The 12428-nt window shown below is 43.3% G+C and overlaps 1 protein-coding gene across 1 annotated transcript in view; it reads left to right on the top strand.

Annotated features, from left to right (window-relative positions):
* Window positions 1–528: 528 nt before the first annotated feature.
* Window positions 529–12428, top strand: part of LOC121574049 (28S ribosomal protein S5, mitochondrial) — a 33932-nt gene continuing 22032 nt past the window's right edge. The window contains exons 1-2 of the mRNA XM_041886599.2: window positions 529–624; window positions 10755–10892. Coding sequence (XP_041742533.1) covers window positions 546–624; window positions 10755–10892 — 217 coding nt within the window. The 5' untranslated portion in view covers window positions 529–545. The remainder of the gene's footprint in view (window positions 625–10754; window positions 10893–12428) is intronic.

Genomic DNA, 12428 nt, shown 5'->3' with positions numbered 1-12428 from the left:
AATATTAAACCCAAACAGAGGCCACAATCCAACAGGTAAGATAGTGAGAAGTGCCTCTCCAAGCTCATGGCTTGAATCAACAGACTGATGATCTGTCATATGTGAATCAATCTGAATGATCGTATATGATATCTGATGAAATGATAGCAGCTAAAGTCTAGAGGGTGTATTGTATGAGTTAACTTAATGCAGGAGAGAGGCAGTCATAATTATATTTTTGATAATTGTGTAGAGTGGAGATTGATTCAATTCAATGTGCCTCCTTTAAAAAAAACCATATGTGTAAGCAGAAGTAGTAACAACCTGACAGGGGAAGTGGGAACAATACTAGGACATTAATCAGTAGCAGAGAAAGAGTACAACATGTTTTTTTAATTTAATATATCCACATTTACAGTCACACTGGTATTCAGTACAGTATTTCATGGCCATGGCACTAAGACTGATTTGCGGGCCCCGGTAGCATATTGTAACGTTATCCCTTTTCCCAATTAAACAAACTCAATCATATTATTTCTTAACAGGCACATTTCAGCCTACTTGTTATGCTATTCAGGACCTTTCATAACTTCAAGATGGCGGCGTCCATACGGGTGTGCTGTGCCCTCCGAATTACGCTGGGAGGTGAATATATTTCTTAAATTACAAATTTCTCTGTCACACAGATGTCTTACCACTAGAATATGTAATCGGGTTGCATACTACACGAACTGTGTAGTCTATTGGAATTATTTATATTTTGATGGACAAAGGCTGCACGCTATGCTATGGCTAATACTAGCTAGCTATAGCTTGTCATCCTCAGCTTGTCATTTAGCCAGACAGACAGCTAGCTATATACACAAACCATTCCATCATAATGGATCCTTATCGATACCTTTGCATCCGTATTTCGTTTGGATCGCTTTCTGGTGAATGCCTAGCCCTGTTCCATCGCGTGACGACAACGACTAGTTGCCTAGGCCAGGGGTATTCAACCGGGGGTCATGGCCCCCAATTGGTCCGCGGAGGTACTGCACGGGGGTTCGCGGAAATGTAAATATATAAAAAAGTGGAAAATATATTTAGTTGATTTCAATGTTTTTATTAATATAGCTAGCAACTACAGAATAAACTAATGTTGAATTACATACCTACACTAGAAAATAAAATATATTCTAATGATGTCAACTTTATTTCTCAACTAATATTGAGCAAATTACAGAGTTTCTATTGCCTTTGGTATTACACTCACTGGAATATCTGACTGGCTTTGAAAAAGCACCCACGAATAGGCTACCAGTGTGGCAAGTGCCGCTAGCTATGGCTAACCTTTGTTTAAGCAGCTAAACAGCTGCTCTTAGCGAAAATGTGTTTGGAGTTACCTTTCTAGCTAATAGGTAATGTAAGAGTTTACACTTCTTCTAATTATAATGTGGGCAGGTCAAAATTAATTTTAAAAAGCTGATTGCTTCTCCTTGACATTATAATTTCCCTGATGATAAGACAAGACGTGATTTTATTTTTGTTGCTAACGTATGATGGGGGTCGATGGTTTGCCTGGGAGGGGGTGCTGAGGAGTATTTCTGTCTGTAATAAACTCATTCGGATTGGCGGGGCCTGGCTCCCCAGTGGGTGGGCCTATGCCCACCCATGGCTGCACTCCTGCCCAGTCATATGAAATCCATAGAATAGGCCCTGATTAATTTATTTCAATTGACTGATTTTCTTCTATGAACTGTAACTCAGTAAAGTCTTTGAAATTGTTGCATGTTGCATTTATATTTTTGTTCACTTGTTTATTTGAACCAAATCTTCAGTCTCGTCTGGGATATACACTCACTGGACAGTTTATTAGGTACCCATCTAGTACTGGGTCGTACCCCCCTTTACCTCCAGAAAAGCCTGAATTCTTCGGGCCATTCTACAAGATGTCGGAAACGTTCCACAGGGATATTTGTCCATGCTGACGTGAACAGCCTGTTCCATCTTATCCCAAAGATGCTGTATTGCGTTGAGGTCTGGGGACTGCGCAGGCCACTCAAGTAAACTGAACTCGCTGTCATGTTCCAGGCAATGTTTTTCCACTCCTCAATTGTCCAGTGTTGGTTATCGTGTACCCACTGGAGCCGCTTCTTCTTGTTTTTAGCTGAAAGGAGTGGAACCCGGTCTGGTCGTCTGCTGCAATAGTGACAAGGGTGGATAAGTTGTGCTTTCTGAGATTCCATTCTGCACACAACTGATATACTGTTATGTCTGTTTGTGGCCCGCCTGTTAGCTTGCACAAGTCTTGCCATTCTCCTTTTTTGTTCGTTGCACCATTCTCGGTAAACCCTAGACACTGTCGTGCGTGAAAAGCCCAGTGGGGTGGACGTTTCTGAGATACTGGATCTGTCGCACCTGGCACCGACGATAATACCATGCTCAAAGTCACTTATTTTGCCCATTCTAACATTCAATCGAACAGTAACTGAATGCCTATCCGCCTGCTTTATATAGTAAGCCATGGCCACATGTCTCACTGTCTGTAGGAGTGATCCATTTTCCTGAATAGGGTGGTGTGCCTAATAAACTGGCTGGTGAGTGTATTTCATCACACAGACAAACAGCCATAGTGGAGGAAGTTTACATAGTGCATAAAATATTACCACCAGAGGAGCTTACTTCTCTGTGCTCTGGAGAGATCGCAGGTAGTTGGTCGAAGGCTCTGGAGGTCCTTGCAATAGTCTGTAGCACCTGTAGTGAGATGGATAGAGGTACTGAATACACTTCAAAGAGAGCGAGCAAGAGAGTTAATGTTTTACGTTGTGGATTATTGAGGACTATAAGGGTGCCTTCCAATCAGACAAATGGATGCCAGTGTTTCACTTATATGCATTTAGCAGCGGCGCACCGCCATTGGAGGGGGGGATCATTTTCAGGATGGTATAAGGTTTTCGGTGTATACTTAAACGGCTAAAACCAGAGAAAGTACAGTGGGGAAAAAAAGTATTTAGTCAGCCACCAATTGTGCAAGTTCTCCCACTTAAAAAGATTAGAGAGGCCTGTAATTTTCATCATAGGTACACGTCAACTATGACAGAAAAATTGAGAAAGAAAAATCCAGAAAATCACATTGTAGGATTTTTTATGAATTTATTTGCAAATTATGGTGAAAAATAAGTATTTGGTCACCTACAAACAAGCAAGATTTCTGGCTCTCACAGACCTGTAACTTATTCTTTAAGAGGCTCCTCTATCCTCCACTCGTTACCTGTATTAATGGCACCTGTTTGAACTTGTTATCAGTATAAAAGACACCTGTCCACAACCTCAAACAGTCACACTCCAAACTCCACTATGGCCAAGACCAAAGAGCTGTCAAAGGACACCAGAAATTGTAGACCTGCACCAGGCTGGGAAGACTGAATCTGCAATAGGTAAGCAGCTTGGTTTGAAGAAATCAACTATGGGAGCAATTATTAGGAAATGGAAGACATACAAGACCACTGATAATCTCCCTCGATCTGGGGCTCCACGCAAGATCTCACCCCGTGGGGTCAAAATGATCACAAGAACGGTGAGCAAAAATCCCAGAACCACACGGGGGGACCTAGTGAATGACCTGCAGAGAGATGGGACCAAAGTAACAAAGCCTACCATCAGTAACACACTACGCCGCCAGGGACTCAAATCCTGCAGTGCCAGACGTGTCCCCCTGCTTAAGCCAGTAGATGTCCAGGCCCGTCTGAAGTTTGCTAAAGTGCATTTGGATGAAGAAGAGGATTGGGAGAATGTCATATGGTCAGATGAAACCAAAATATAACTTTTTGGTAAAAACTCAACTCGTCGTGTTTGGAGGACAAAGAATGCTGAGTTGCATCCAAAGAACACCATACCTACTGTGAAGCATGGGGGTGGAAACGTCATGCTTTGGGGCTGTTTTTCTGCAAAGGGACCAGGACGACTGATCCGTGTAAAGGAAAGAATGAATGGGGCCATGTATCATGAGATTTTGAGTGAAAACCTCCTTCCATCAGCAAGGGCATTGAAGATGAAACGTGGCTGGGTCTTTCAGCATGACAATGATCCCAAACACACCGCCGGGCAACGAAGGAGTGGCTTCGTAAGAAGCATTTCAAGGTCCTGGATTGCCTAGCCAGTCTCCAGATCTCAACCCCATAGAAAATCTTTGGAGGGAGTTGAAAGTCCGTGTTGCCCAGCGACAGCCCCAAAACATCACTGCTCTAGAGGAGATCTGCATGGAGGAATGGGCCAAAATACCAGCAACAGTGTGTGAAAACCTTGTGAAGACTTACAGAAAACGTTTGACCTGTGTCATTGCCAACAAAGGGTATATAACAAAGTATTGAGAAACTTTTGTTATTGACCAAATACTTATTTTCCACCATAATTTGCAAATAAATTCATAAAAAATCCTACAATGTGATTTTCTGGATTTTGTTTTCTCATTTTGTCTGTCATAGTTGACGTGTACCTATGATGAAAATTACAGGCCTCTCTCATGTTTTTAAGTGGGAGAACTTGCACAATTGGTGGCTGACTAAATACTTTTTTTCCCCACTGTATGTCTAAATATAATGGAGCAATATATTTTTAAATAAGATCATCTTTGAGAACTATCACCAAAATAAAAACTAGACAGGGAGAATCAAAAATTCCAAAAGTATCATGGCATAGATGTGGTAAAGAGTTCAATAGAATGCAGGCCGTGGGGATAGACGGACGCCGGATTGGCGCACATTCAACAAATCTAATCTAACAAGTTGGATATTCGTCAAATCCATCATGATTCATGTATTGTAACAGGCCCATAATGTGGATACTAAAGTTTGATTTTGATATACAGTTTAAGTCAGAAGTTTACATACACCTTAGCCAAATACATTTAAACTCAGTTTTTCACAATTCCTGACATTTAATCGTAGTAAAAATTCCCTGTTTTAGGACAGTTAGGATCACCACTTTATTTTAAGAATGTGAAATGTCAGAATTATAGTAGAGATTTATTTCAGCTTTTATTTATTTCATCACATTCCCTGTGAGTCAGAAGTTTACATACACTCAATTAGTATTTGGGAGCATTGCCTTTTAAATTGTTTAACTTGGGTCAAACGTTTCGGGTAGCCTTCCACAAGCTTCCCTCAATAACTTGGGTGAATTTTGGCCCATTCCTCCTGACAGAGCTGGTGTAACTGAGTCAGGTTTGTAGGCCTCCTTGCTCGCATATGCTTTTTCAGTTCTGCCCACAAATGTTCTATAGGATTGAGGGTGGGTCAGGGCTTTGTGACAGCCACTCCAATAACTTTACTTTGTTGTCCTTAAGCCGTTTTGCCACAACTTTGGAAGAATGCTTGGGGTCATTGTTCATTTAGAAGACTCATTTGCGACCAAGCTTTAACTTCCTGACTGATGTCTTGAGATGTTGCTTCAATATATCCAGATAATTTTCCTTCCTCATGACGCCATCTATTTTGTGAAGCGCACCAGTCCCTCCTGCAGCAAAGCACCCCCACAGCATGATGCTGCCACCCCCGTTCTTCACGGTTGGGATGGTGTTCTTCGGCTTGCAAGCAACCCCCTTTTTCCTCCAAACATAACGATGATCATTATAGCCAAACAGTTTCATCAGACCAGAGGACAGTTCTCCAAAAAGTACGATCTTTGTCCCCATGTGCAGTTGCAAACCGTATTCTGGCTTTTTTATGGCGGTTTTGGAGCAGTGGCTTCTTCCTTGCTGAGCAGCCTTTCAGGTTATGTCTCGCTGTTGGCAGGGCTCCCTGCCTGTGTCATTAAACCCCTACAACTCATCCAGAATGCCGCAGCCCGTCTGGTGTTCAACCTTCCCAAGTTCTCTCACGTCACCCCGCTCCTCCGCACACTCCACTGGCTTCCAGTTGAAGCTCGCATCTGCTACAAGACCATGGTGCTTGCCTACGGAGCTGTGAGGGGAACGGCACCTCCGTACCTTCAGGCTCTGATCAGTCCCTACACCCAAACGAGGGCACTGCGTTCATCCACCTCTGGCCTGCTGGCTCCCTTTTTTTTTTTTTTTTCACCTTTATTTAACCAGGTAAGCCAGTTGAGAACAGGTTCTCATTTACAACTGCGACCTGGCCAAGATAAAGCATAGTAGTGCAATAAAACAACAACACAGAGTTACATATGGGGTATAAAACATAAAGTCAGAAATACAACAGAAAATATATATACAGTGTGTGCAAATGTAGCAAGTTATGGAGGTAAGGCAATAAATAGGCTATAGTGCAGAATAATTACAATAGTATTAACACTGGAATGCTAGATGTGCAAGAGATTATGTGCAAATAGAGATACTGGGGTGCAAATGAGCAAAATAAATAACAATATAGGGATGAGGTAGTTGGGTGGGCTAATTTCAGATGGGCTGTGTACAGGTGCAGTGATCGGTAAGGTGCTCTGACAACTGATGCTTAAAGTTATTGAGGGAGATAAGAGTCTCCAGCTTCAGAGATTTTGCAATTCGTTCCAGTCATTGGCAGCAGAGAACTGGAAGGAATGGTGGCCAAAGGAGGTGTTGGCTTTGGGAATGACCAGTGAGATATACCTGCTGGAGCGCAGACTACGGGTGGGTGCTGCTATGGTGACCAATGAGCTAAGATAAGGCAGGGATTTGCCTAGCAGTGATTTATAGATGGCCTGGAGCCAGTGGGTTTGACGACCCGAACATGTAGTGAGGACCAGCCAACAAGAGCGTACAGGTCACAGTGGTGGGTAGTGTATGGGGCTTTGGAGACAAAACGGATGGCACTGTGATAGACTACATCCAATTTGCTGAGTAGAGTGTTGGAGGCTATTTTGTAAATGACATCGCGAAGTCAAGGATCGGTAGGATAGTCAGTTTTACGAGGGCATGTTTGGCAGCATGAGTGAAGGAGGCTTTGTTGCGAAATAGGAAGCCGATTCTAGATTTAACTTTGGATTGGAGATTCTTTATGTGAGTCTGGAAGTTGAGTTTACAGTCTAACCAGACACCTAGGTATTTGTAGTTGTCCACATACTCTAGGTCAGACCCGTCGAGAGTGGTGATTCTAGTCGGGTGGGCGGGTGCCAGCAGCGTTCGATTGAAAAGCATGCATTTAGTTTTACTAGTGTTTAAGAGCAGTTGGAGGCTACTGAAGGATTGTTGTATGGCATTGAAGCTCGTTTGGAGGTTTGTTAACACAGTGTCCAATGAAGGGCCAGATGTATACAAAATGGTGTCGTCTGCGTAGAGGTGGATCTGAGAGTCACCAGCAGCAAGAGCGACATCATTGATATACACGGAGAAAAGTGTCGGCCCAAGAATTGAACCCTGTGGCACCCCCATAGAGACTGCCATAGGTCCAGACAACAGGCCCTCCGATTTGACACACTGAACTCTATCTGAGAAGTAGTTGGTGAACCAGGCGAGGCAGTCATTTGAGAAACCAAGGCTATTTAGTCTGCCAATAAGAATGCGGTGGTTGACAGAGTCGAAAGCCTTGGCCAGGTCGATGAAGACGGCTGCACAGTACTGTCTATTATCAATCGCGGTTATAATATCGTTTAGGACCTTGAGCGTGGCTGAAGTGCACCCGTGACCAGCTCGAAACCGGATTGCATAGCGGAGAAGGTACGGTGGTATTCGAAATGGTCAATTATCTGTTTGTTAACTTGGCTTTCGAATACTTTCGAAAGGCAGGGCAGGATGGATATAGGTCTGTAGCAATTTGGATCTAGAGTGTCACCCCCTTTGAAGAGGGGGATGACCGCGGCAGCTTTCCAATCTCTGGGGATCTCAGACGTTATGAAAGAGAGGTTGAACAGACTAGTAATGCGGAAGCATAGTTCCCGCTCAGCCCAGTCAAAACTGTTCGCTGCTCTGGCACCCCAATGGTGGAACAAGCTCCCTCATGACGCCAGGACAGCGGAGTCACTCACCACCTTCCGGAGACATTTGAAACCCCACCTCTTTAAGGAATACCTGGGATAGGATAAAGTAATCCTTCTACCCCCCCAAAAAAAACAACAAAAAAAAACATTGTAAAGTGGTTATCCCACTGGCTATAAGGTGAATGCACCTATTTGTAAGTCGCTCTGGATAAGAGTGTCTGCTAAATGACGTAAATGTAAAATGTAAATGTAATGTCGATATAGGACTTGTTCTACTGTGGTTATAGATACTTTTGTACCTGTTTCCTCCAGCATCTTCACAAGGTCCTTTGCTGTTGTTCTGGGATTTATTTGCTCTTTTCGCACCAAAGTATGTTTATCTCTAGGAGACAGAACGCGTCTCCTTCCTGAGCGGTATGACGGCTGCGTGGTCCCATGGTGTTTATACTTGCGTACTATTGTTTGTACAGATGAACGTGGTACCTTCAGGCGTTTGGAAATTGCTCCCAATGATGAACCAGACTTGTGGAGGTCTGCAATTTTTTTTCTGAGGTCTTGGCTGATTTCTTTTGGTTTTCCCATGATGTCAAGCAAAGAGGCACTGAGTTTGAAGGTAGGCCTTGAAATACATCCACAGGTACACCTCCAATTGACTCAAATTATGTCAATTAGCCTACCAGCAGCTTCTAAAGCCAAGACATAATTTTCTGGAATTTTACAAGCTGTTTAAAGGCACAATCAACTTAGTGTACATAAACTTCTGACCCACTGGAATTGTGATACAGTGAATTATAAGTGAAATAATCTGTCTGTAAACGATTGTTGGAAAAATTACTTGTGTCATGCACAAAGTAGATGTCCTAACCGACTTGCCAAAGCGATAGTTTGTTACCAAGAAATTTGTGGAGTGGTTGAAAAACCTAAGTGTATGTAAACTTCTGACTTCAACTGTATTTGGCTGTATAACATTTAGAAGTTGGCCCTTTTCAGCTTTAGAAGAAGTGACTGATACATTCTAACTTCTGTTCCTATAAGCTGATAGCATAGCTAATAGCAAATCGGTGGTGGTAGTCAGTCGTTTTTACTGTAATGCAGTTGATTGGTGACGATGGCATGAACATATATTGGGGTTGACATCCATACAAGCATTATATTCAGATTTGTGTGAAATACACATACAGTGCATTCGGAAAGTATTCAGACCCCTTCACTTTTCCCACATTTTGTTACGTTACAGCCTTATTCTAAAATGGATTAAATAAATAAAAATCCTCATCAATCTACACACACTACCCCATAATGACAAAAATGAAATACCTTATGTACATAAGTATTCAGACCATTTGCTATGAGACTCTAAATTGAGCTCAGGTGCATCCTGTTTCCATTGATCATCCTTGAGATGTTTCTACAACTTGATTGGAGTCCACCTGTGGTAAATTCAATTGATTGGACATGAAAGGCACACACCTGTCTATATAAGGTCCCACAGTTGACAGTGCATGTCAGTGCAAAAACCAAGCCATGAGGTTGAAGGAATTGTCCGTAGAGCTCCGAGACAGGATTGTTGTTGAGGCAACGATCTGGGGAAGGGTAGAAAAACAATTCTGCAGTATTGAAGTTCCCCAAGAACACAGTGGCCTCCATCATTCTTAAATGAAAGAAGTTTGGAACTTCCTAGAGCTGGCCTCCCGGCCAAACTGAGCAATTGGGGGAGAAGGGCCTTTGTCAGGGAGGTGACCAAGAACCCGATGGTCACTCTGACAGAGCTCCAGAGTACCTCTGTGGAGATGGGAGAACCTTCCAGAAGGACAACCATCTCTGCGGCACTCCACCAATCAGGCCTTTATGGTAGAGTGGCCAGATGGAAGCCACTCCTCAGTAAAAGCCACATGACAGCCCGCTTGGAGTTTGCCAAAAGGCACCTAAAGGACTCTCAGACCATGAGAAACAAGATTCTCTGGTCTTATGAAACAAAGATTGAACTCTTTGGCCTGAATGCCAAGCGTCACATCTGGAGGAAACCTGGCACCATCCCTACGGTGAAGCATGGTGGTAGCAGCATCATGCTGTGTGTGTTTTTCATCAGCAGGGACAGGGAGACTAGTCAGGATCGAGGGAAAGATGAACGGAGCAAAGTACAGAGAGATCCTTGATGAAAACCTGCTCCAGAGCGCTCAGGACCTCAGACTGGGGCAAAGGTTCACCTTCCAACAGGACAACAACCCTAAGCACACAGCCAAGACAACGCAGGAGTGGCTTTGGGACAAGTCTCTGAATGTTCTTGAGTGTCCCAGCCAGAGCCCGGACTTGAACCCGAGCGAACATCTCTGGAGACCTGAAAATAGCTATGCAGTGACGCTCCCCATCCAACCTGACAACTTGAGAGGATCTGCAGAGAAGAATGGGAGAAACTCCCCAAATACAGGTGTGCCAAGCTTGTAGCGTTATACCCAAGAAGACTCGAGGCTGCCAACTCTAAAAACATGTTTTTGCTTTGTCATTATTGGGTATTGTGTGTAGATTGATGAGGGGAAAAAACGATTTAATACATTTTAGAATAAGGCTGTAACGTGTAACAAAATGTGGAAAAGTGAAGGGGTCTGAATACTTTCCAAATGCACTGTACATGTGACTCTGGATGACAATATAATGATGTTTGTTTCCAATATAAGGGATATTTTCCTAAAGAAGTTAAATCCGCTTCATGTTTTGTTTCCTTGCCATGATACTAACGAGTATCGCGATACTGATATCGTCCCGGATCTATCATTAACACCCAAAATAAATAAGACAGGATCATTTGCGTTAGCTCATTTCTAACTGTTCTAGGTGATTTTACACTATAGTAAATTACATTACCTCTCTGTGCTGTGTTTCAGGGGTAGCACAACTTCGGACTGCACGGGGCGCCCTGCCCCTCTCTCACCTGGCCAGACCCACTGCCTCTCTATGGACCCCTACCCCACTAGCTCCTGCTACCTGGATACAGACCAGACATAGCAGCTTCTTCAACAAACGTAAGTGCTGGTGTTCCCCAACTCTCAAGAGTTGATAGAGCACCTATTTTAAAGCTTACAGTGGGGGAAAAAAGTATTTAGTCAGCCACCAATTGTGCAAGTTCTCCCACTTAAAAAGATGAGAGAGGCCTGTAATTTTCATCATAGGTACACGTCAACTATGACAGACAAAATGATTAAAAAAATTCAGAAAATCACATTGTAGGATTTTTTATGAATTTATTTGCAAATTATGGTGGAAAATAAGTATTTGGTCAATAACAAAAGTTTCTCAATACTTTGTTATATACCCTTTGTTGGCAATGACACAGGTCAAACGTTTTCTGTAAGTCTTCACAAGGTTTTCACACACTGTTGCTGGTATTTTGGCCCTTTCCTCCATGCACATCTCCTCTAGAGCAGTGATGTTTTGGGGCTGTCGCTGGGCAACACGGACTTTCAACTCCCTCCAAAGATTTTCTATGGGGTTGAGATCTGGAGACTGGCTAAGCCACTCCAGGACCTTGAAATGCTTCTTACGAAGCCACTCCTTCGTTGCCTGGGCGGTGTGTTTGGGATCATTGTCATGCTGAAAGACCCAGCCACGTTTCATCTTCAATGCCCTTGCTGATGGAAGGAGGTTTTCACTCAAAATCTCACGATACATGGCCCCATTCATTCTTTCCTTTACACGGATCAGTCGTCCTGGTCCCTTTGCAGAAAAACAGCCCCAAAGCATGATGTTTCCACCCCCATGCTTCACAGTAGGTATGGTGTTCTTTGGATGCAACTCAGCATTCTTTGTCCTCCGAACACGACGAGTTGAGTTTTTACCAAAAAGTTCTATTTTGGTTTCATCTGACCATATGACATTCTCCCAATCCTCTTCTGGATCATCCAAATGCACTCTAGCAAACTTCAGACGGGCCTGGACATGTACTGGCTTAAGCAGGGGGACACGTCTGGCACTGCAGGATTTGAGTCCCTGGCGGCGTAGTGTGTTACTGATGGTAGGCTTTGTTACTTTGGTCCCAGCTCTCTGCAGGTCATTCACTAGGTCCCCCGTGTGGTTCTGAGATTTTTGCTCACCGTTCTTGTGATCATTTTGACCCCACGGGGTGAGATCTTGCGTGGAGCCCCAGATCGAGGGAGATTATCAGTGGTCTTGTATGTCTTCCATTTCCTAATAATTGCTCCCACAGTTGATTTCTTCAAACGAAGCTGCTTACCTATTGCAGATTCAGTCTTCCCAGCCTGGTGCAGGTCTACAATTTTGTTTCTGGTGTCCTTTGACAGCTCTTTGGTCTTGGCCATAGTGGAGTTTGGAGTGTGACTGTTTGAGGTTGTGGACAGGTGTCTTTTATACTGATAACAAGTTCAAACAGGTGTCATTAATACAGGTAACGAGTGGAGGACAGAGGAGCCTCTTAAAGAAGAAGTTACAGGTCTGTGAGAGCCAGAAATATTGCTTGTTTGTAGGTGACCAAATACTTATTTTCCACCATAATTTGCAAATAAATTCATAAAAAATCCTACAATGTGATTTTCTGGATTTTT

Source organism: Coregonus clupeaformis, chromosome 1 (genome assembly GCF_020615455.1).
Source record: "Coregonus clupeaformis isolate EN_2021a chromosome 1, ASM2061545v1, whole genome shotgun sequence".
Taxonomy (NCBI): domain Eukaryota; kingdom Metazoa; phylum Chordata; class Actinopteri; order Salmoniformes; family Salmonidae; genus Coregonus; species Coregonus clupeaformis.
This window is presented reverse-complemented; position numbering and strand designations above follow the sequence as displayed.